The 23,232-nt window shown below is 45.2% G+C and overlaps 1 protein-coding gene across 1 annotated transcript in view; it reads right to left on the bottom strand.

Annotated features, from left to right (window-relative positions):
* Positions 1-23,232, bottom strand: part of CFAP47 (cilia and flagella associated protein 47) — a 1,765,744-nt gene that overhangs the window by 636,393 nt on the left and 1,106,119 nt on the right. The window contains exon 49 of the mRNA XM_029603108.1: positions 1,515-1,626. Within this exon, the coding sequence (XP_029458968.1) occupies positions 1,515-1,626 (112 nt within the window). The remainder of the gene's footprint in view (positions 1-1,514; positions 1,627-23,232) is intronic.

Raw genomic sequence — 23,232 nt, forward strand, 5'->3', positions numbered from 1 at the left:
TTACGACAGCCGGCTTCTCCCCAGCACTGTCTAAGATCCTATCTAGGTGACGTGTGAGGTCCGCCACCTTCGCACCAGGTAGGCATGTTACTAGGCGATCCTCACGCCCACCAGCCACATGGCTGTCTACGTTCCTAATAATTGAAACACCAACTATGATGGCCAACCTAACCCTTCCCTCCTGGGCAGTAGGCATTCAAGAGATATCCTCAGTGAGAATGGACAATGAACCACCTGGACAGCAGGTCCTTGCTACAGGATCCTTTCCTGTATTTCCCCCCTCTAGTAAATTAACACCTAAGTTTGTACTTGAGGCAATGAAGAGTGAAGTAACTTGCCCAAGGTCACAAAGATCATCAGTGAGAGAAGTGGTACACTGGCGTTCCTGGTACCCAGCTCACTGCTCTAACCACTAGACCAAACCTCTACTCAAATGATCAAACACTAAGAAAAAAAAAAAGGAATTTAATAGCGTCATTGGTTTCCTCACCCATTATCAGACATAGTCCTTCTAAAACTGTAAGTTCTTCTGCTTGTCTCTCTCTGTTTTTTCAGTACTCTGATAGTATCAGTCACCAGTACATAAAGATGTCCACATTCAGTGGCATTAAGCTGGATAACTTGTGGCTAAATGCCAACTTTTGATCATTTCAGCCACTTATCCAACTAGGGGTCCATTTTCAGCTGTTGTACAGCTTGGCTAGTTAACTGGATAAGCACAGCCGCTGAATATACCTGGCTATCTTAAAGTTAGCGGGTTATGTCTAAATGGATAACTTTAGGACAGCCCTATGGCTTGACCAGAGTTAGCTCATAGGCTAAGCAGCTAACTCTGAATATTGGAGTTGGCCGCATAACTTATGCAGTTAACTCTGCTCTGCCCGGAAATGCCTCCCACCTGCCCCCGGAACGCCCCTAACTTATGCAGCTAAATTCTATCCACATAACTCATTATGCAGCTAGATTTTAGCCACATACAACTTTCAATATCACCAGGTAGCCCTTTAGATGGATAACTTTTCAGTTATCTGTCTAAATGGCTTTTGAATATTGACCTCCTAAAGTTTAGCCAAGTATTTTATTATCCAGCTAAAACTTAGTCGGATAAAGTAGGAGTAGAGATAAGTTAGCTGGTAAGTTATCCTGCTGACTCTGTTATTCAACCAGATAACTTATCCAATTAACTCTGATCATGCCATAAAGTAGTTATAAACTTAGCCGAATAAAATTATCCAGCTACATTTAAGATAGTTGGATATATTCAATGGTGATACTACACCTCTGAATATCCTGCCAAAGTTAACCACATATGAATTAAAAAGTATAAAAAGAAAATCAGAATAAAATAAAATATTGTTTTGTACTTGAGGTCTTTAGTAACAATAATCGTGTAAGGAAATTTTTTCAGAATTTGGACTTTTGCAGTTTTTCTCGTAGCCTCCTTGTTGTGTTTAATTCCGATAAGGTATTTTATAACTTTTTCAAGATATGAAATAGTATTTTTATTACTTCACCTGTAAATACTCCATTTTTCCACGTAGCTACACTCAGAGGATAGGATAATGTGAGACCAGGTGGTATGGTCATAGTTTGGGCTCCAATAATCATTGGGAGATCTGAAGACACCTATAAAAAGGAAAAAAAAGAATGGAATGATGAAAAAAAACCCAGCTACTATTGTGGCAGCACTAAAGCCTTGAACACAATTATTATACCAAATAGCATCAACATTGTACAGAGAAGAAGACCCTCCATCTTTTTGGTCGCCCTTCTCTGGACCGCCACCATCTTGTAAGGCCTAGGTCGGTGAGAAGTTTGCATAGGGGGAGAAGGTAGATATTGAATAGTGTGCTTATTTGTATATTTGATAGCACTCAGTCCAGTCAGACCATGAGCCTTCATTTATCTATTTTTATGGCCTGACACCCTAGCATGGTTATCACAACAATTGACCTCAGCTCGTTTTGGATCCCAGTAAAAGTATGCTCTCTGTCTCATGATGGCTAGACTTTCCTCCCTCCTGTGAGCTGCAAATGCTTCCTCTGCAGTGTTTTCAGCCCCAGCTAGCCCAAGAAGCAGGAGCACTGCGGCTGGGTCATTGGGTTGGTCTCAACATTTGTCTTTTTTGCAAGCTCTCTAATTTCTGTTTCTTGTGCACTTTAGTTTCTCAATATGATGATTTGAAAAACAATCTTCCATTTAAATGAAATGAGGGAACAGAGAAAGAGGTGATATCCTGAGATAAAAAAAGAGGGGGTATACTCCTCTTAAAGTTTGTAATGATTGTGTTTTTGTTAGAAATGAAAATTAACTAAAATAATTTTGATGATTATCAATCAAAGTGTCTGCCTACTGTATGTTTATATTGCCTTTACCCTTCCTATTTATGTAGGGACAAATTTTTAATCAAGTAGGTAGTGTTTCACATTTTGTGTGTATTGCTATGACATTAATTATTCAGTTTAGAATTAATTTTCATAGCTCTTGGCTACCTTAATTAAATGGCTTGCTTTGCTGCTGCCTGTTATTGCAAACAATGGCACATTATTGCAGTCATTTGGCAAGAATTGTTTTTGCACAAATGCTGTACTGAAGAATAATGAGAAAGTGAATCAATGGCACAAGAGCTAGAGGCAAGATAACCTAACCTTATTGTTTTCTTTTGAAAATATAAATACAGATTATTGACTCTAATAAAAAGATCTAAATATTGTATGGAGACAAGGACTGATTCAAAAAGTTAATGCTTCTACCATCACAGCCGTGGTCTCTATTGCATATGAAACGTGTTCCACTTGGCTGCTTAAGTACTAGGTCAGGTGATCAAGGAATTCATTTAAAAAGAGCGCCAAAAGAAAAAGTGTATAATGTCTGACCAGGATGATGATTTCTGATTGACGCTAGGTCATTCTTAACCTCACAACAGTAACCTGCTTTAAGTTCATTGAAGTTAGGCATGGGAAAGGTGGCTGCTGGAAGGAATGAAGTGGGGGGATCTTGAATGTTCAGAAACCAGATAATTGTTTTCCATTGAATATTTTCTCACTATTGTATGAAAAAGCTAAATCAATATAATAAAATGTCATGCTCATTAATTCACCCAAAAGTGAGGTCTGAAAAGTACGGTATAATATATGCTTAAACAACTCACATCATGATGCGTAAATGGTGTGGAATCATTTCTAATCTGCAGTCAGACTGAATCCTTATAGGTATTTTCAGTAGTTTTAGGTCATGGTGATTGATAGCTAAAATTTCAAACATTCCTGTTTCTTATAAACTTATTGTTGTCGTCCCCCCCCCCCCTCCAAAATCACCTCCGTGCAGTATAATTTACTGGAGATAATAGATGAGAATGTGGGAAAATGTGTTTCTCCAGAGAATAAGAAGAATGCAATATATTGTAAACCGGTATGATAAGACCTGGTCTTGAGCATCGGTATATTAAAAGAAGATAAATAAATAAATAAATAAATAAATATTGTATAGCTGGTCCCCCTTTTGGCTGCCTGGCATTATCCAGGGATGCTACAAGGCCAGGATTCAGGTCTGGTGGGGGTGGGGAGCTTAACTTCCTGGGCCCCTGGCGTGATCATCAAGTCCAGACCTCACTGCCTCTGAATGGTGATGAGTCTTCCCCAGAAGGTACAGGAGGAACTATAAAAAGGCCCAACAAAAAAAAGGAACACTGGCCAACAGCTAACCAGCCCACTCACCATCTATTCACCAAATGCAGAGTGAAAAAAATAAACCAAAGACAGTCCAATTTGTGTTCAAAATAAAGACAGTTTACCTCAACTTAAAGACAAGGATCCAAGCTAAAATAGTGAAAATTAGAAACATCATAAAAAATGTAAGAGTCAGAAAAATCAGTTTCCTTTTCCAGTTTGTTCCTCCTAATTGGTCTTCTTTCTACACCATTATCCATACTCAACAAGCCCTCACCCTGGCGGGTAGGGTAGCTGGAATGCAACTCCAGCATGCACTGGTCAAGAAGCTGTAAAAATCCCCAAGTTAAAAACAATCTAAAAAATCCAACAAGTAAAATATCTCAGATTGTAATCCAAAACTCAAACGGCCCTATATTCAGCACTGGCCAAGTAAGTAACTTAGCTGGATATGACTTATTAAGTTACAAAGGATATTTAGAGGCATAGCCATGCCGCTGAATATCCGCAGTCAAGGTGCTGCTTAGCTGGATAACTTAAATCCAGCTAAATTAGATGGCTGGTCTAATTTATCCAATTAACTTAACTGGATAAGAATGAATATCACTACTTATCCAGTTAAGCTAACCAGATAAGTAGTGCCACCTGGATCCACCCACTGTCCACTTACAAATTGGCTGGCTAAAAGATAGCCAGATAAGTGACATATCCGGCTATCTAGTAGCCACTGATTTTCAGCAGACCACTAGATAGCCGGCTAGCCAGTGCTTTCAATATTTGGCCCCAGATTTCTTCAATCCTATTAACTTCTCTTCTCTCCTTGCTGTTAACTTGTCACTTGGGAAAACAGATCACTGACCCAGCCCTTCTGGATACTGGGAGGGATGCCCTTCCTTCCTGACTGATCAATCTTCTGAAATATATCTTCAGACAACCAACTCTCACTTGGTCTTCCTTCAGATCAAAGACGCCCAGAAATGAGACAATGGTTATCAGAAGCTTCTACTCCTTCTCTTCTCTCTCCATCCTATTAACCCACTCAAGACTGAGCCTGCTTCAGGGGGCTTTATACCTTACTGAAGACTACTACAAAAGGTAGGGTTAAAGCTATGGGAGGATGCCAAAAAGACAAAAAAAACCCCTCCCACTGCCCAAAATGGAAAAATACTAGGGAAACTATTAGGGACAGGCAAAGTGGGGGTTGCACTTGCATCAAGAAGGCTCCTGAATTCAAGAACCTGCAACTGTTTCATTAGTCAGCCAAGGCTGAATTGTCTCTCAAAAAGACCAAGAAGTCTAGAACCCACTCTTCGGTGCTCCTTGGGAAGGATTCCCATACATTTGTTCTTACTCAGAGTAAGATTTGCCTGGAAACTATGGTCAATGCCCAAATAGCTTCTTACCAGCTCTTTATGAGCCAACAAATTTATTTAAAACTTTTCTATACCAACATTCAAGGGAATATCACATCAGTTTACATTAAACGGGGGTAACCAATATCTTTGGAAAAAAGAAAAAGCAGTTACAATTAACATGAGGAAACTAAACTGGGACGAGAAGGCTAGCGTAGCTGAGACAGGAAACCGGAGAGGAATGGTTACAGCAGAGAGGATTAACAAATTAATTAACAAGATAAGATAGTATAAAAATAATTGTACAATATTTACAGATGGTAAGAACCAAATTTACAATATGTACAGTGTGTTAAAAAATGAGGAAATTGTGAAGTAATTACTTGGGTGGATTCAAGGTAGGGGTGTATAGTAAGGGTAGAACGGTGGGGGTGAATGGTAAGGGTAGAAAGGGTGTTGGGGGGATCTAGGGGGCTTACTCATTATATCTACACAGACGACATACAAATCAACATCCCGGTCACAGAATCTCTCCCCAAGTGACTCAAGATTTGGGACAGCTGTCTCTCCTCGATTAACCCCCTCCTCACAAATCTTAACCTGGCCCTCAACACCTCCAAAACGGAGCTCCTCTTCATCACTCCAGAACACCATAACCATCCTCTCCCTGTATCTCTAGCAACTAAGGTCCAACAGGTTAGAAACTTGGGAGTCACCTTGGACAATAATCTAAACCTAAAAAAATTCATTAATTCCACCACTAAAGAATGTTTTTACAAGCTCCACATTCTAAAAAAATTAAGACCACTTCTACATCCCTATGACTTCCAGACGGTCCTCCAGGCCCTACGCTTCACAAAAATAGACTACTGCAACACCCTCCTCCTAGGCCTCCCCACCTCCTCGATCATGCCACTCCAAATGCTCCAAAACGCGGTGGCCAGAATCTTCACCAACTCCCGCAGAAGAGACCACATAACTCCCATACTCAGGGATCTCCACTAGCTCCCAATACACTCTAGAATCCTTCACAAAACTCTTACGATTATCCATAAAACCCTGCATACCCAAAACATCATATGGCTAGATAACGCCATACACTATCACACTTCAAATAGACCCACGAGAACTGCCTACAAAGGAACCATCTACACCCCTCCCCCTAATCTCTCCCATCACATAGCTACAAAAGAAAGGGCCCTATCCATCGCTGGACCAAATATTTGGAACTCCATGCCCCCACACCTGTGCCAAGAACACTGTACACAAACCTTTAAAAAAAAAACTAAAAACTTGGCTTTTTTCACAAGCCTTCACTTAATCCCCTCGCACCTAAAGATGGCGGCGGCCATCTTGGATTCCCTCCGCGGAGAGAAATGCTGCTGGACGCCATGAGGGAGGAGCAGGGACAGCTTCCCCCCGGCGACCATACCAGGGGCCCATGCTGAAGCAACGGGCAAGGATCAGGGACTTCCCCCGGAGCTCCCGCGGCGGGTCGCCATCGCGGGCATGGTAAGGGGCCGCGGTCGTGGCCTTCCACGGCCGTGGAACACAACACATCCTCTACCTCCAAGAATAAATATGGGGAGGTAGGAATATTAGTAGCCAAAGAACTGAATGCTAAAACAGTAATGCTTCATAAGAATATGGAGGGAAGATACATTATAATATAAATGGAGTGGAATAAAGCTGTTTTATATTGGAAAATATTTACTGACCAAATGTAAATCAAACAGTATTTTTTGAGGTTTTAGATAATCTCTTGTTAACTTGTGCAGAGGGCAGATTATTATTGGTAAGGATTTCAATTTGGTTAGATGCCCTCCCTAGATAATTCCTCTAGACATTTGGAAGATTTTACATCCCTTTTACTCCAGATTGCACTAGTTGTAATTAGGATGGAGAAATCACTATCTACTAGGATAGTAGGGACAGACAGCAGATCTATTAACTGATCTAATCATGCCCTAGTATGGTGAGATATTAAAAGGGATAATAATATGGCAGGAAGGCGCTTCTGACAGTTAAATGATAGTCTAATTAGCGAAGAAACAGTTAGATGAAAATGCATTCAGACATTGTTGAATACATTCACTTTAATGAATCCTCAGTAATGACACCGGTCATCCTATGGGACTGCCGCAAACTAGTGATCAGAGGTAGGCTGATAGCATGTACCTCCTTAAGGAAAAACAGGAGGAAGCAAGGCTCAGACAAGCATTGCATTACTTAGAAATGACACAAACAAAATCCAACCAGGAAAGTATTTTGTAAGATTGCAGAGGTGAAACATCAACTTTGCATGTTGTTGGAAGAGGGGCTAGCTTACAGGTTGGACATCATTAAACAGAGATATTTTGAGTCTGGTAATAAAGCGTCTCATGTTCTAGCTCAGAAATTGAAAAACAAAAGCTCCCAGAACCAAATAATAAAAATTAAGGACAAGAAAGGGGCAGATGTGACAGATAGCAATTTAATAAGACAATGGTTCACCCAGTTTTCTGAGGAGCTATATGCTTCTGATGATTCAATAGGGATGGAGAGTATTGATAAGTACCTAGCTGAGATAAAACTCCCAACCCTGGATAAAGATAAAGGACATGCCTAGATAAACTATATCAGTAACAGAAGTGCTATATAGGCCATTAAAGATTTGAAAGCAGGAAAAGCTCCAGGTATCGATGGTTTTACCCTGAAATTTTACAAGACTTATGGTGGTAATATAATAGCTGGGCCCTTGACTAAAATTTTTAATTTTCTAAGGGAGGAAGGAGATTTATTAGAGTCCACTAATGTAGCAGAGATAACAGTGTTGTCAAAAGAAGGGCTACATTATGCAGCTCCTACTGTCCAATATCTTTGATTAACATAGATTTGAACATTTTAGCAAAGATATTGGCCCATATGTTGTGCGGAGTTATACATCTGATTATTCATCAAGACCAATCAGAATATATCCCCGGCAGCATGGCGGCAGATAATGTCCATAAAATACTGAATTATAGTGGTTGTTAATGCCGAAAAAGCCTTCGATAGGGTACACTGGCCCTCTTTATTTAGGGTGCCGGAAAAAATGGGGTATGGGGGTAATTTTCTGAAATGGGTTCCCACATTATATAAAAATCTGAAAGCCTGTATAAAAATTAATGTTGGTGTTGCGGTCTCCACTGCTTCCCCCTTGGTTGCTGTGATCCGGGCTCACCTTCAATGCCGGGATCGCCGCTTCTGCGGCTCTGCTGGGAAATCGGGGCGTCTGCCATTACCAGGCCATCTCGCTACTGCCCCGCGCGAGGACGCGCGTTATGGACGTACGCTCACCGGAAGTCTGGCTCCGCCCGAGTTAACCACGCCACGCCCCAAGCCCGATTTAACCAGCGTCCATCAGCTTTCTCATTGCCTTGCAACGAGGGTCGCTACTGCTTGTAGTTCTTAGTTGCACTCCTGTCGTACTGCTGCCTTTGACCACTGCTCGTTCCTGACTCTGCTTTTGCCTGCCGCCTGCCACTGACCTCTGCTCGTTCCTGACTCTGCTTTTGCCTGCCGCCTGCCACTGACCTCTGCTCGTTCCTGACTCTGCTTGTGCCTGCCGCCTGCCACTGATCATCGCTCGTTCCTGACTCTGCGTGTGCCAGCCTCCTGCCGTTGACCACTGCCCGTTCCTGACTCTGCCTCGGTCAGCTGTTGGCCACCCACCTCGGCAAGTACCTAGCTCCGCCTCTGCGTGCTGCAGCCGCTGTCTTCACGGAGGCCTGCTCCACTTCTGCCTGCTGTCAGCGTCTAACCCCAGGCTGTTCTCGAACTGTTTCACTTCTACCTTGGGGTTTGCTGCGCTACTCTCGGCCAGGCTTGGGCCTTCACGCTGCTGTCTTGTGTAGCTCCCTGCAGGTCACCCTACAAGACCTTACAGACTTGATCCTACTACCTGCCTGCCTTGCTTGGGTTGGGCTTGTCTGCCCTCTGCTGTTGGACTCTGTGATTACTCTTGCCCAGGCCTTTTCTTAGAGACTGACACAGTACTTAAGTCCCAAGGTTCTGGGACCCTACAGGCTCCTCCTGGGGGGTTCTCAGTTCCCGGGTGAAGACCTGTACCTGTGCCTCCTAAGTCCCAAGGTTCCTGGACCCTATGGGCTCCTCCTGGGGGGTTCCTGGTTCCCGGGTGAAGATCTGTGCCTGTGGCTCCGCCTCCCGAGCTACTCTACCCAGGGTGGTTCGGCTCAAGGGTCCACACTTGAACTGCAGCTTCCCAGGCTGCAACAGTTGGTTACTCCACTAATTTTACGCTGAGACGAGGGACCAGACAAGGTTGCCCGCTGTCTCTACTACTGTTTGCTTTGAGTGAGGAGCCCTTTGCAGTAAGGATAAGGCAACAGAACTTTATTGAAGGTGTAGAGATTAAAAGAAAAAAATTATAAAATGTTGTTATATGCAGATGATGATATGTTTACACTGAGTAATCCTGTGTCCTCACTTCCATGGGAGAAATGGAAAAATATATTAATAGGTTCTAGAAAGTATTATTATAAAACACTAATTTGGTATAATAAGACCTTCTCTTCAGGGAACAACTGCCAAGTATTTAGAACATGGGAAAACCGAGATTTGGATAGCTTGGAATGCATTTGGGAAAATCAAAATCCACTTAGTTTCTCAGATGTAGTGGCTAAGTATGACATACTAAGAAATTATTCTTATGCATACTCATAGCTTGTGCATTTCGTAAACTTGACCACTCTACAACAAGACCTAATGAAAGGGATAAACTTATTGGAAGGTTACTATAATAAGGCTAACACCTCCAAGTTATATTCTATGTTAAATGTAGCCTTGGTGCAAAAGCACCAAGGTAATAATTATGTAACATTATAAAGTTCCCTTTGAAAATGTATAGATGGCCATCACTGATGTGATTTCCTTATATATGCCGCTGGAAGCTCTCTCTCTGCCCTTCGGGGTAACTGCTAACCTGGGTACCCGCACCTCGGGGGCCCTCTGCTTTATTTCAGGTGCCTTATAGGGAACAGGTACTCACTCCTCGAGGGCCTGATCTCCCTGCCTCGGTGCCTGCACTTACTTCTACAACCTGGTGGAATTGCCTATCTACAGCAAATACCTAGTGAGTAAACTAACTCTCAGTCTATCTAATCCACAGTACTTCCTTGCTGGGAAACCTGCTTCTGAACCTCTCAATACCAACGGGGTGAGAAGGGTGCCCTCTGCAACTACCAGACTGCCTCACTACTGCCACCTCTGGTGGTACCCTTCAAAGCTGTCTAATAAAGAACTAACTGTGTTTGTGTGTTCTGAGTCTAGCCTAGTACTGTGGCTCCTCACGGGGCTCCTCCCCGTGGGTGTGGTCATCTGCCCCAGTACCCAAGGATCCACCCAAACACCGCTCATTCATAATACTGTGTCTTTAGCTTTTTCTTAAATTTCAGAGTACAAGGCTCTAGGCGGAGGTCAGTGGGCATGGTGTTCCAGAGGGTGGGGCCTGCAACAGATAAGGCTCGTTCCCTCATGGAGGTAAGGTGGGCGTTCTTAAGGGAAGGGGTATAAAGGGTACCTTCGTGGGCTGTTCTGGTGGGGCAGTTGGAGGAGAGGAAGCGGATGTTGAGAATTGGGCCCGCCGGGCGCCACAGCCGCTTTCTCTACCTGCCACGTTGCTCCCCAGTGTCTCTGGCATGCGTCGGCCCTAGTCGGGGCCTTCTCGCAGCGCTCCCTGTGCGAGGGAGATGCCGCCAACGCCGAGCACTTGGAAGCACCTCCTTAGTCACTTGCATGCGCAGGGGCAGGAACTTTAAAGGGACCAGTGGGGGAGAAGATGGCTCCGCCCCCGGTAACGCGTCAGACGCTGGCAGGGATTTAAATCCTGCAGCTCAGCCTTACCTTGCCTTGCAATGAGGTTCCACTCTTCTGAGCTCCCTAGTTGCTGTCTTGTCTTTGTTCCTGCATCTTCCTGGCTCCTGACCTCAGCTTGTCTCCTGGCTTTGACTTCAGATTGTCTTCCTGGCTCCTGACCTCGGTCTGTCTCCTGGCTTTGACTTCGGATTGTCTTCCTGGCTCCTGACCTCGGCTTGTCTCCTGACTTTGACTCCGGATCGTCTTCCTGGTTCCTGACTTCGGCTCGCCCTTGGCTCCTGCTGTCTGCCGCCTGCCCTGACCCTTGGCCTGCCCCTGCTTCTGGCATCTCTACAGCCTGTCTTGATTTGGAGTTCTCCTCTCCCTTCGTCCTCTGGAGACCGCTCCTAAGTCCAAGCGGCTCGGGTCCTCACGGGCTCCTCCCGGGGGGATCTTGGGCTTCCAGTGGTGAAGACTCTCTCATATCTCTACTTCAAGTCCGCCTCCTGGCTACGACTCTGCTGTGGGATTCTCCCAGCGCTGCATCATCACCTTCTAGCCGGCCCAAGGGTCCACGATCGTAACCGCGGAGGGAGTCGTCGAACCAATGTATATTGTGATTATGTAGGGTTTTGTGGATGATGGTGAGCGTTTTGTAATGAATGCGATAGGAGATGGGGAGCCAATGAAGTTCTTTGAGGATTTAAACATTTGAGAATGTTAGAATCCAGTTACCTTCCCAGTCTCCTCGGTGGCGGATGTTCACTGTGAGGCAGGGAGCCGTCACTGGACGTTCTGACGCGTGTGATACTAGGACCCAGCGAAGAGATGCTTAGGGAATGTGTGCACATCAGTGTGCACAATTCGGTACACATTGGTGGGAGAGTTGGGTACCTGCCCTGATGATGATGTCACATGCTCAAGACTACTTAGCCTACCTAGAGTTGGATTTGTTGCCTCAGCAAGAAGTTCTCCTGGTTTCATTCTTCTTTTTTGCTCAAGTCCTCCAGCCTGATTCTATCTTCACAGTTTTCTGCTTTGCTTGAGTCTTTGCTTGTTGCTCTGTTGCAGTCTTCAGCTCTGCTTTAGTCATCAGCCTTATTTCAAGCCATCAGGCTTGTCACAAGCCATAAACTTTGTCTCAACCCATCAGTCTTGTCCTTGCCTGGCTTCAGCTACAAATCTGGTCTTTGTATAGACCTTTGGACTCAGTCATAGCCTGATCCGTGCCACGACTCATTCACCCGCCATTGGTATGGGTCTCAGGGCTCTACCTACGAAGCTGCTTCATGGCAAGAGAGGTTCACGCATACGCAGTTCCTTACAGTTTGCTATGGCCATGAGCTCGGTGAACATGTCCCCATGATAAGCCATCATTGCCTTGATCAACCAGATGCAGAAGCAAAACACAGAATTGATTGGTCTCCTGCACCAGTCATACAACAGGCCCAGCAGCAACTTGATCAAATAAAAGACTCATTATGGACCTTGTCACAGCATTTAGACATAATACAAGTTCAACGTCCAGCTTTAGTTTTAGCTCCAGTTCTGGCAAACCCTACACTGGCACCTATCCAGACTGGTGAGTCCATGATTCAACTACCGCCTCCTCCAAGGTATGGCGGTGATCGTATAGCATGCAGAGGATTCCTTAATGTGTGCATGATGCAATTTCAATTACAGCCGGCTCGTATTTTGTTTGACAGTGTCAAGATCATGTATATACTCTCCCTGTTGGATGGTCTAGTTCTCACTTGGGCATCTCCCTTGGGGAACAAGATAATTTGCTTCTTAGGATTTTAGACAATTTCATTCAGCAATTCCATCTGATTTTTGATCAACCTGGGCATGTCACGTCTGCTACTACACAGCTCCTTCTTATTCATCAGTGCAATTGTTCTGTTGGCGAATATGCGGTATTTTTATGTACCTTAGCTTCTGAACTTGGTTGAAGGGAAAGAAAGCCAAACCACCATTTTTCCGCAGGGATTTTCTCAGAGAATAAAAGATGAACTTACAGCCTGGGACCTTCCTCCATCCCTCGAAGCACTCATTGCCTTGGCTATTCGTATTGACCTGAGATTCAGGAACAGGCTTGTGAAAAGAGCTCTCAGCAGACCTCGCTCCTGGTTCCCAGACCTTCAAATCTTTTGCAAACCATCCTGGAACCACCGAAGATGACTGCCTTCAAAGAACCCATGCAATTGGGTAATACCCGACTTTCACTTGATAAGAAACAAAGGCGAAGATCGCAACATTTTTGTCTCTACTGTGCCGCACACGATCATTTTGTCTGAGAGTGCACCCTGAGACCAGAAAAATCTACAAAGAGAAGTCTCATTGGGAAGACAACCTTACACTATCCTGCTTCCTCTCCGCTACTAACGGCTCTGGTGTGTCTTACCTATGGAAAACAGTTCAGATCGAAGCTTTAATAGATTGAGGATACCAAGCTTGATGGACCTTTGGTCTGACCCAGTATGATATATCTTATGTTCTTATGATGAGGACTCAGCTGCTGTTGGCATGGGTCTCAGGACGCTACCTACAGGGCTGCATCAAGGCAAAAGGGACTTATGCATACACAGTTTCTTACAATGTGTTATGTTATGAGTAAAGTCAATAGTGGACCCTTGGGCCGGCTGAGGTGGACAGCGTCCACAGGAGTTAATAAGCCGGGAGGCGGCACTCAGCTGGAGCGGACTGGTGGCGTCTTCACCCTGGAAACCCGAGACCCCCCCAGGAGGAGCCCGTAGGGGTCCGAGTCGCTGGGACTTAGGAGAATCGTGAAAGAGTCCAAGGTTCGAGGCTGGCAGAAGACAAAGGAGAATCGTGAAGAAGACCAAGGTTCGTGGCTGGCTGAAGACAAAGGAGAATCGTGAAGAAGACCAAGGTTCGTGGCTGGCTGAAGACAAAGGAGAATCGTGAAGAAGACCAAGGTTCGTGGCTGGCTGAAGACAAAGGAGAATCAGGAACCGGAGCTGGAGTCAGGATATGTAGACAGCAAGTGGAGCCCAGAGCTGGAGCCAAGGCACAGCAGGACCAAACAGAACCTGACCTGGAAGCAAGGCACGGCTGGGACAAGCTGGAACCGGAGCTGGAAGCAAGGCACGGCTGGAACAAGCTGGAACCGGAGCTGGAAGCAAGGCACGGCTGGAACAAGCAGGAACCAGAGCTGGAAGCAAGGCACGGCTGGAACAAGCAGGAACCAGAGCTGGAAGCAAGGCACGGCTGGAACAAGCAGGAACCAGAGCTGGAAGCAAGGCACGGCTGGAACAAGCAGGAACCAGAGCTGGAAGCAAGGCACGGCTGGAACAAGCAGGAACCAAGGCTGAAAGCAACGCTGGGAAGCAACTAAGCACTCAGGAGAGCGACCTCGTTGCAAAGGCAAAGCAAGGAAGTCAGACGATGGTTTAAATAGCCAGCCAGCGTCTGACGTCAGGAACAGGGCGGTTCAGCACTTCCGGGTGCTGGACCTTTAAGAGCCCCCTGCTCACGCGCGCGCGTTGCCTGGCAGTGGGAGGAGTCAGAATCGTCCTTCGGCAGCGTCTCCACGTGGAGAGAGACGCTGCCATGCGGCCCTGCAGGCCCCAGGAGCAACGGATTGCAGCGAGACCGGGGGAGGCAGGAGAAAGGTAAGGACCCGGTCGCTAGCCTAGCGACCGGGACTGCAACACAATGAGCAGGGAATGTGCGTGATACATTTATTGCAAGAGGTTATCCAAGATCCGAGATACGAAAGGTATATAAAAGAGCAAAGTGGGCAAATCGTGAGTTATTGCTATGACTTACACTTCAGATTGTTAAGTCTGGGTTGACATGTGTACTTCCATTTTCACCACATTTTTTAAATTCTGCACAGTATTAAAAAACATTGGGAAATACTACAGCTACAACACATTTTCAATGAATTACCGATATTTGCCTTTAGTAGGGGCTGTAATATTGGAGATGTTGTTGTGCGCTCTCAATTTAGGGATAGTGTGGTATCAACAAAACAGGACATAACCCATGTAGCCATTGCTCTGTTTGCTTGCAGAGTTTCTCAGGAGAAGAATTATCATTTGGTTGTCAATACAACATCTGCATAAGATAGTTAACCTCTTGTGAGACTCATGGAGTAATTTACATCATCTGATGCCCATGTAAATTATTGTATATTAGGAAAACCAGAAGAGCTTTACAAACACGTATGACTGAGCATAGGAGTGCTATTTCCCATTGTAAGTTGGATACACCATTAGCAGAATATAGCATGCAAAAACAGCATTTGTTTAAATAATACATTTTCTCGTTTTTGGAGAAACCTGTTATCAATTCGAGAGGTGGAGATTATGATACATTATTTATTTATTTATTTTTTTCTATACCGATATTCTTGTAGAGATACAAACCATACCGGTTTACATTTAACTTCAATTTCGCCTTATAGCGATACAGTAAACAAGTTAGTGAATTCAACAGTTTTAACAGGAAAAAGAAAAGTAACATTCTGATCTGAACATTGCATTTTAAGATCAATGGAAATTATTTATACATAGCTGATAAAAAAGTTCATCCGAGAATCAGAGTAATTGAAATACTCATCTTAAATGAATGGAAGAAAGGTTAAATACAGGGAATGATGAGGATAGAGGATGGGGCAAGAGGTAGAAGGAGGGGTGGGTGGGAGGGATAGGTTAAAGAAGAAGCTAGTAGAGAGCATTGTTGAATGGAGGATATGTTAAATGTCCTGAAAGGCTTGGCTAAATAGCCATGTTTTTAGTCTCTTTTTGAAGACAGTCAGGCAGGATTCTCGTCTCAGTTCATGTGGAAGCGCGTTCCAGTGGTGTGGGCCAGCTGTTGAAATGGCGCGTTTTCTGATAGAAGTTTTGGCTTGGGGGGCGAATAGGGTGTCTTGGTAGGCACTCCTAATAGGTCTAGAGGAGGTATGAGGTTTTAGAGGAGTGGAGGTGTTGAGGAAGGTGAGGTTGTGTATAACTTTATGGATAATCGTGAGTACCTTGAATAATATCCTGGATTTGGCTGGAAGCCAGTGTAGGTTTTGAAGAGTGGGGGAGATGTGTTCCCTCCTTTTGGTAGTAGTGAGAAGCCTAGCTGCAGAGTTCTGCACCATCTGAAGTGGTTTTAAAATGATGGCTGGAAGACCAAGAAGCAGGGAGTTGCAGTAGTCTAGTTTTGTCAAGATGATTGCTTGCAGTGCAAGTCTGAAGTCTTTGAAGTGTAGAAGTGGCTTGAGGTTTCTGAGTACTTGAAGTTTAAAACAGAAATCTTTAGTGGTGGTGTTAACGAATTTCTTGAGGTTGAACTGATAGTCAAGGATGACCCCAAGATCTCCGACAAAAGGTGAGGGTTTTATCGTAGTGAAGGTTGGTTGGGATGAGTTCAGGTCGTCTTGAAAAATAATGAGGATTTCAGTCTTGTTGGAATTCAACACAAGGTTGAGAGAGGCGAGTAGATTGTTGATTATTTGCAGATAGTTGTTCAAGTGATTTATAGTATTTTGAATGGTATCGGTGATTGGAATGATTATTTGAATGTCATCTGCATAAAAGTAATGTGAGAGATTTAGCTTAGTAAGCAGGCGGCAAAGTGGGAGTAAATAAATGTTAAATAGTGTGGGTGAGAGGGAGGATCCCTGGGGAACACCCATGATGGAGCTGACAGCTGGAGATAATTTGTTGTTAATCTTAACTTTATAGAATCTATTGGACAGGAATGACTGAAACCAGCTTAGAGCTACTCCCTTGATGCCTATTTCCGCTAGTCGTTCCAGTAGAGTAGAATGGTTGACCGTATCAAATGCTGAAGATAGATCGAGTAGAGCTAGTAAGTGCTTTTGACCTTTTTCCATGTTGATAAGGATGTTGTCAGCAAGGGATAGGAGTAGAGTTTCTGTGCTAAGCAATTTTCTAAATCCGTGTTTAGATGGGAAAAGGATATGATGATCCTCAAGATACTCAGATAACTGTTTATTAACCACTTTTTCCATGATTTTTGCAATCATTGGAAGGTTGGCTATTGAACGGAAATTAGCTGGATCAGAAGGGGACAGATTAAGTTTTTTAATATAGGTTTGAGAATGGCAAACTTTCGTTGGTCTGGCACTAGACCTTGGGTTAGAGAAAAGTTAATGATGTCTGAGATAGGTTTAGAGATGGAGTTTGGGATGTTAAAGAGTAGATTGGTCGGAATTGGGTCAATAGGGTGCATTGCTGGTTTTAGCTTTTTAATGATGTTTTCAATTTCCAACGTTGATGTAGGTTCAAATGTTTCAAGTGATGAGTTTAGTTGTGGAGGAGTGATGGTGAGGGGAGGATGAGAAGTAGGAGAATAAGAGAGAGTGGCGGTAAGGTCTAAGATTTTTTTCTTAAAGTAGATTGAAAGTTCAATAGCTTTGTCGAGTGCTGCATCATCTGGGATGAGAGGGGGGGGTGGCTTGGTGAGAGTAGAGACATACGAGAATAAGGCTTTTGAATCGAAGAAAAAGTGATGAATTGTTTTAGAGAAAAAGTCCCTTTTCGTTTTAAGGATGGCAGTTCTGTATGTAGAAAGTAGAGTTTTGTATGCCACTTGTGTAGCTGAGGATGGCGTTTTTCTCCAGATTTTTTCTTTCTTTCTGAGATTTTGGTTTAAAACCTATAGTTCAGGTGTGAACCAGGGTTTCCTGTTAGGAGGAGGATTGCGTAGAACTTTTGTGGAACTTGGACAGGATTGATCTGCGACATTTGTGGAGATATTGATCCATGATGTGATCGCTGTGTCTACATCCGATAATTTAAGATAGGGTAATTCTTTTTCAAGGTGAGATTTGATGAGATCAGAAGAGCAAGGTTTTCTGTAATGAATTGTAGATTTAGGGAAAGAGAGAGGAGGATGTTCTTTCAAGATAAGGTTAGAGTTGATGAGTTGGTGATCCGACCAAGGGATCGGAATAGTTGTAGGGTTGGAAGTAAGAGAGATACCATTGTTGATGAATATAAGGTCTAAGGTGTGGCCAGCTTTGTGAGTGGGACTGTTCACAATTTGTGTGAAACCTAGGTAGTTAAGTGAGGAGAGTAAAGTTTCGCAGTTATGAGAACAGTGGGAGGCGTCTACACGTAGGTTAAAATCACCTAAAATTATCGCAGGTTTAGCTGTATTGATGTGTTTAGTTATAAGTTCAATGATAGGGGAGGGATTGGATTCTAGGATTCCGGGTGGAGCGTATATTAGGCAAATTTGAAGGTGAATAGATTGGAAAAAGGCAGCTTCTATGTTGTAGTAGGTGTTAGTGGTTTGAAGCGACAGACCTAGGCCTTTTTTTGCAGCTAGAAGTAGGCCTCCACCTTTTTTTTTGAGTCTAGGAATGGAGAAGATGTCATAAAGATGGGTAGGAAGTTGATTGGTGATTACAGTGTCTGTAGGTTTCAGCCACGTCTCTGTAACTGCGCAGATGTCAGGACTAGCTTCTGATAGGTAATCATTGAAAATATCAGTTTTTTTGGAGAGAGATTGGGCGTTGAAAAGGGAGAGAGTGAAGAGCGAAAGCCCCAATAGTTGAGTGACTGGAGAGATCATTATAGGAATAAGTCTTTGGTGACGGATGACGTGAGGAATGGAGGATCTGGAGTTGATGCAGAGAGTTCTAGGGAAGTACTTAATTACTGGGATAGATGTAGTTCCCATCTGAAGGATAGTAATGGCAGATTAGAGGTAGTAAAGTTAGGCTGTTGTTATGATTGATGATGTGTAGAATGAGTATGGTTCTTAAGTGTAGAGATGGTAGTAATTCTGTAATGCTGTAGCAGTTGTTTGGATTGGATTCTGGTCCCCTAGCTTCCTGAATTGAGGTTTCTTGAAAGAGGCACAAACCCAGTAGTCGAAAGAACTGAGAGTATCGATCAGTTCTGTTCTGTCCTCAGTGGCTGCACGAAGGGGCGCACAAAGGACATTATTAATACAGGTGGAACAGTATAGATATATAGGTTACAAATTGTACAACTGCTTGGTTTCAACAAAGAAGTGGATTGGCATTTATGTTGAGGAGCCTTTAAATTATGCATTCTATTTAAGAGTGCGTTGCCACATTTTTTGTTTTGTTTTTATCTGGGCAGGTTATAAATTGTGCAATCATTTGATATGAACAAAGAAGTGGATTGGCATTAATGATGAGTTTCCTTTAAATTATGGATTCCCCTTTAAGAGTGCATTGTTATGTCTTTTTAATTCCTATCTGATTGGCTGATCAAACTATGAATAATGAGAGTGAGGACATTTACAATTTCATCACCACCATGGTGTAAACTTATTGCAGTGAATACACTGGATAAACAAGGTGGGAGATTCACATTGTGTTAAGGTTTTAAATTTAATGTATTAAATGTTTTTTCATATGGATAATTTCCCTTACAAGTTTTTTCTTTATATATTTGTTGCGCAGGAGGTGGACCCTTGGGCCGAGGTGAGGTTGACGCTACCCGTAGGAAAGATCCTATGGGTTCCCACTGTCGGCAGGCAGAGTGGGCTGACTAATGGAGGCCAGCTGGAGCTTTGCCAATACCAGCCCTCATTCCCCGCGGGTTGAGCCTTTGGGTATGAGATTATATACCCCAGAAAGGGCAAGCTGGATTTTTCAAAAAGGCATTTTTCCAACTTTGCGAAAAGATGATTCTCACAGAGACATTGAAGGACCGTGCGTACATCTGCATGATGTGTAGCTAGATACTTAGAAAAGACAAGGATGTAGTCAAGGTATGCTACAACCTTGATGTACAGTAGGTCTCTGCAGATTTCATTAATCATCTGTTAAAATACTGCTGGAGCATTACAAAGGCTGAAGGACATCACCAGATATTTGTAATGCCCATCTCTGGTGTTAAAGGCCATTTTCCAGATATCTTCGGGGTGGACATGCACCAAGTTGTAAGCTCCACGCAGATCCAATTTGGTAAAGATGGAGGCTCCTTGTAAGCGATAGAATAGTTCTGAGATCAAGGGCAACGGATACTTGTGTTTGTGGGTGATGGCATTGAAGCCGTGATAATCGATACATAGCCTTAGGAATCCATCTTTCTTCGTAACGAAGAAAAATCCTGCTCTGGCAGGAGACATTGATGGTCGAATGAACCCTTTAGCAAGATTCTCTCGGATATACTCCATCATAGCTTTAGTCTCTGGTAGTGACAGAGAGTAGGTCCACCCTCGGGAAGGCATAGTCCCAGGCAAGACTTCAATAGGACAATCAAACCTCCGAAGAGGTGGAAGGATGTCTGCCTTCTGCTTTGAGAAGACATCTTCAAAGTCTGCATAAGGAGCTGGTATGCCTGAAGAGGTGGTAGCCAAGGGAACTGTAGGGGATGATACCACATTTTTTAAACAAGTCTGATGGCAGGTGGGACTCCACTCCACTAGGGATGTGAATCGTTTTTTGACGATTTAAAATATCGTCCGATATATTTTAAATCGTCAAAAATCGTTAGGGCCACGATACAATACCAATTCCCCCGATTTATCGTTAAAAAATCGTAAATCGGGGGAAGGGGGAGGGCAGGAAAACCGGCACACTAAAACCCCCTAAAACCCACCCCCGACCCTTTAAATTAAATCCCCCACCCTCCCGAACCCCCCCCCCAAATGCTTTAAATTACCTGGGGATCCAGCGGTGGTCCAGAACGGCGGCGGTCCGGAACGGCCCCCTCAATTGAATCCTGTTGTCTTCAGCCGGCGCCATTTTGCAAAATGGCCGCCGCAAAATGGCGGCGGCCATAGACAAAAACGATTCGACGCAGGAGGTCGTTCCGGACCCCCGCTGGACTTTTGGCAAGTCTTGTGGGGGTCAGGAGGCCCCCCCAAGCTGGCCAAAAGTTTCTGGGAGTCCAGCGGGGTTCAGGAAGCGATTTCTTGCCGCGAATCGTTTTCCGTACGGAAAATGGCGCCGGCAGGAGATCGACTGCAGGAGGTCGTTCAGCGGGGGTTCCGGACCGCCGCTGAACGACCTCCTGCAGTCGATCTCCTGCCGGCGCCATTTTCCGTACGGAAAACGATTCGCGGCAAGAAATCGCTTCCTGAACCCCGCTGGACTCCCAGAAATGTTTGGCCAGCTTGGGGGGGCCTCCTGACCCCCACAAGACTTGCCAAAAGTCCAGCGGGGGTCCGGAACGACCTCCTGCGTCGAATCGTTTTTGTCTATGGCCGTCGCCATTTTGCGGCGGCCATTTTGCAAAATGGCGCCGGCTGAAGACAACAGGATTCAATTGAGGGGGCCGTTCCGGACCGCTGCCGTTCTGGACCACCGCTGGATCGCCAGGTAATTCAAAGCATTTGGGGGGGGGGTTCGGGAGGGTGGGGGATTTAATTTAAAGGGTCGGGGGTGGGTTTTAGGGGGTTTTAGTGTGTCGGCTCACGATTTTAACGATTTTCACGATAGTTTACACACCCAAACGGCAACAATACGATTCCCTCCCCCTCCCAGCCGAAATCGATCGTTAAGATGATCGAGGACACGATTCACATCTCTACACTCCACCAGCTGGATCAACCCCAGTCAAACTGAGGGGAATGACATTGGAGCCAACGTAGCCCTAGGACTACCGGGTGAATCAGTTTTTCCAAGATGAGGAATTCAATTTCTTTAGCATGGAGAGCCCCAGTGAGGAGACGAACTGGCTTAGTAGTTAAATAGATTTGGCCAGGTAATGGCTCACCATAAATTGAAACAATACACAAGGAAGTTTCCAAGGGATGGGTATCAATACTCAAAAGTTTAACTAGATCCTTGAGAATAAAATTTCCTCCTGCTCCGGAATCCACCAGAGCGAGAACTGGGAAGGACGGGAATCCCAGGTCAAGGTGACTGGTACAGACAGTTGAGGGGCTGGTGAAGTTTCGCCCAAGTTCAGGACCCCTACTGAACCTAGGCCGGGTAGTTTCCTGGACGGACAGGGCAAGTCTGTAGACGATGGCTGGGTGCTCCATCCACCCTGATTGTCTCCGCCGGAGGCGCTCTTCCAGGGACAGCCGTCCACAGCCCAACTGCATGGGTTCTTCCGCTTTGGCCACAAGGGGAACCCTACCGGTGGCAGGGCTGGTGGTTGGTGGTGAGCAGGAGTGTACCCGAGAGGGCATTCTGGGCATCCGATTCTCCTGGTGGCGCTCTTGGAAAAGATGGTCAATTCAGCCAGTCAGATCGATAAGATCCTCAAATGAGGGAGGGAGCTCCCGAGCTGCCAGTTCGTCCTTCAGCTTCATAGATAGTCCATCCAGGTAGATAGCTTCAGGCGTTCTTCCTGCCAAGAGAGCTCAGTAGCTAAGGTCCGAAATGCAATCGTGTAATCAAACAGGCTCCTTTGGCCTTGTCGAAGATGAAGCAGATTAGCACTTGCCACAGCATGCCACCCTGGGTCATCGGAGGTCCTCCGAAACACGGCCACAAATTGAGATAGTTCTTTCAGGAGCGAATCTGAACGCTACCATAAGGGCGAGGTCCAAGCCGCCTTCCCCTCCAGATGAGACAAGATAAAGGTGACCTTTGTAAGTTCATCTTGGAAGATGGAGGGCTGCAGAGCAAACTGCATGTAGCATTGGTTGATAAACCCTCTGCAGAGCTTGGAGTCACCATTGAAGCAAGGTGGAGCTGGTAGAGCCAGCAAGGCCCTGGAAGTTGAAAGAGATGGCTGTTGGTGGGAGGCACCCGGTGCTGGAACTGGACTACCGGATTGGGCATCAAGCCAGGCGTGCAGATGCTCGATGGAGGAGGCCAGTTCCTCAAGAAATCGTTGCTGTTCTTGTACCTTTGAAGCCAGGCCAGGAATAGCCTGGATGGCACATGGCTCCGCCGAGTCCATGGCCTTTGCAACCTGTTGCACAGGAGATGGATCCTTGGACCGAGGTGGGGTTGACGCTACCCGAAGGAAGGATCCAAGGGGGTCCCCCACCATCGGCAGGCAGAGTGAGCTGACTAACGGAGGCCGGCTGGAGCTTCGCCAATACCAGCTTCGTTCCCCGCGGGTTGAGCCTTTGGGTATCAGGGCCGGCTGGACTTAGGTGGTCCTCCGTATGTCGTCGTTGGTGGAAGGATGGAGAGGTCAGCCTAGAGGCAGCAACAGCAGAACTGGAAAGTCTGTACTGGACAAGGCGGAGTCCTGGAGACCTGGGCGCCAAAAGAATCAGAGTCAGACAGGGGGCGCTCGAGCAAGAACAGGCCGAAGCCTGAAAAGGTCAAGTCCAGGATGTAGACAGCAGAGGCGTCATAGAGCAAGCTGGAGTCATGGCCAGCAGTAATCAAGGAGCGGTGACAAAGCAAGGCTGAGGTCTGGATTAGGAGATGATCAGTAGCGTAGTCAGGCAAAGCAGAGGTCGAGTCCAGGAGAAGATCAATGGCGTGGTCGGGAAAAGCA

The sequence above is a fragment of the Rhinatrema bivittatum genome, chromosome 5 (assembly GCF_901001135.1).
Source record: "Rhinatrema bivittatum chromosome 5, aRhiBiv1.1, whole genome shotgun sequence".
Lineage (NCBI taxonomy): Eukaryota > Metazoa > Chordata > Amphibia > Gymnophiona > Rhinatrematidae > Rhinatrema > Rhinatrema bivittatum.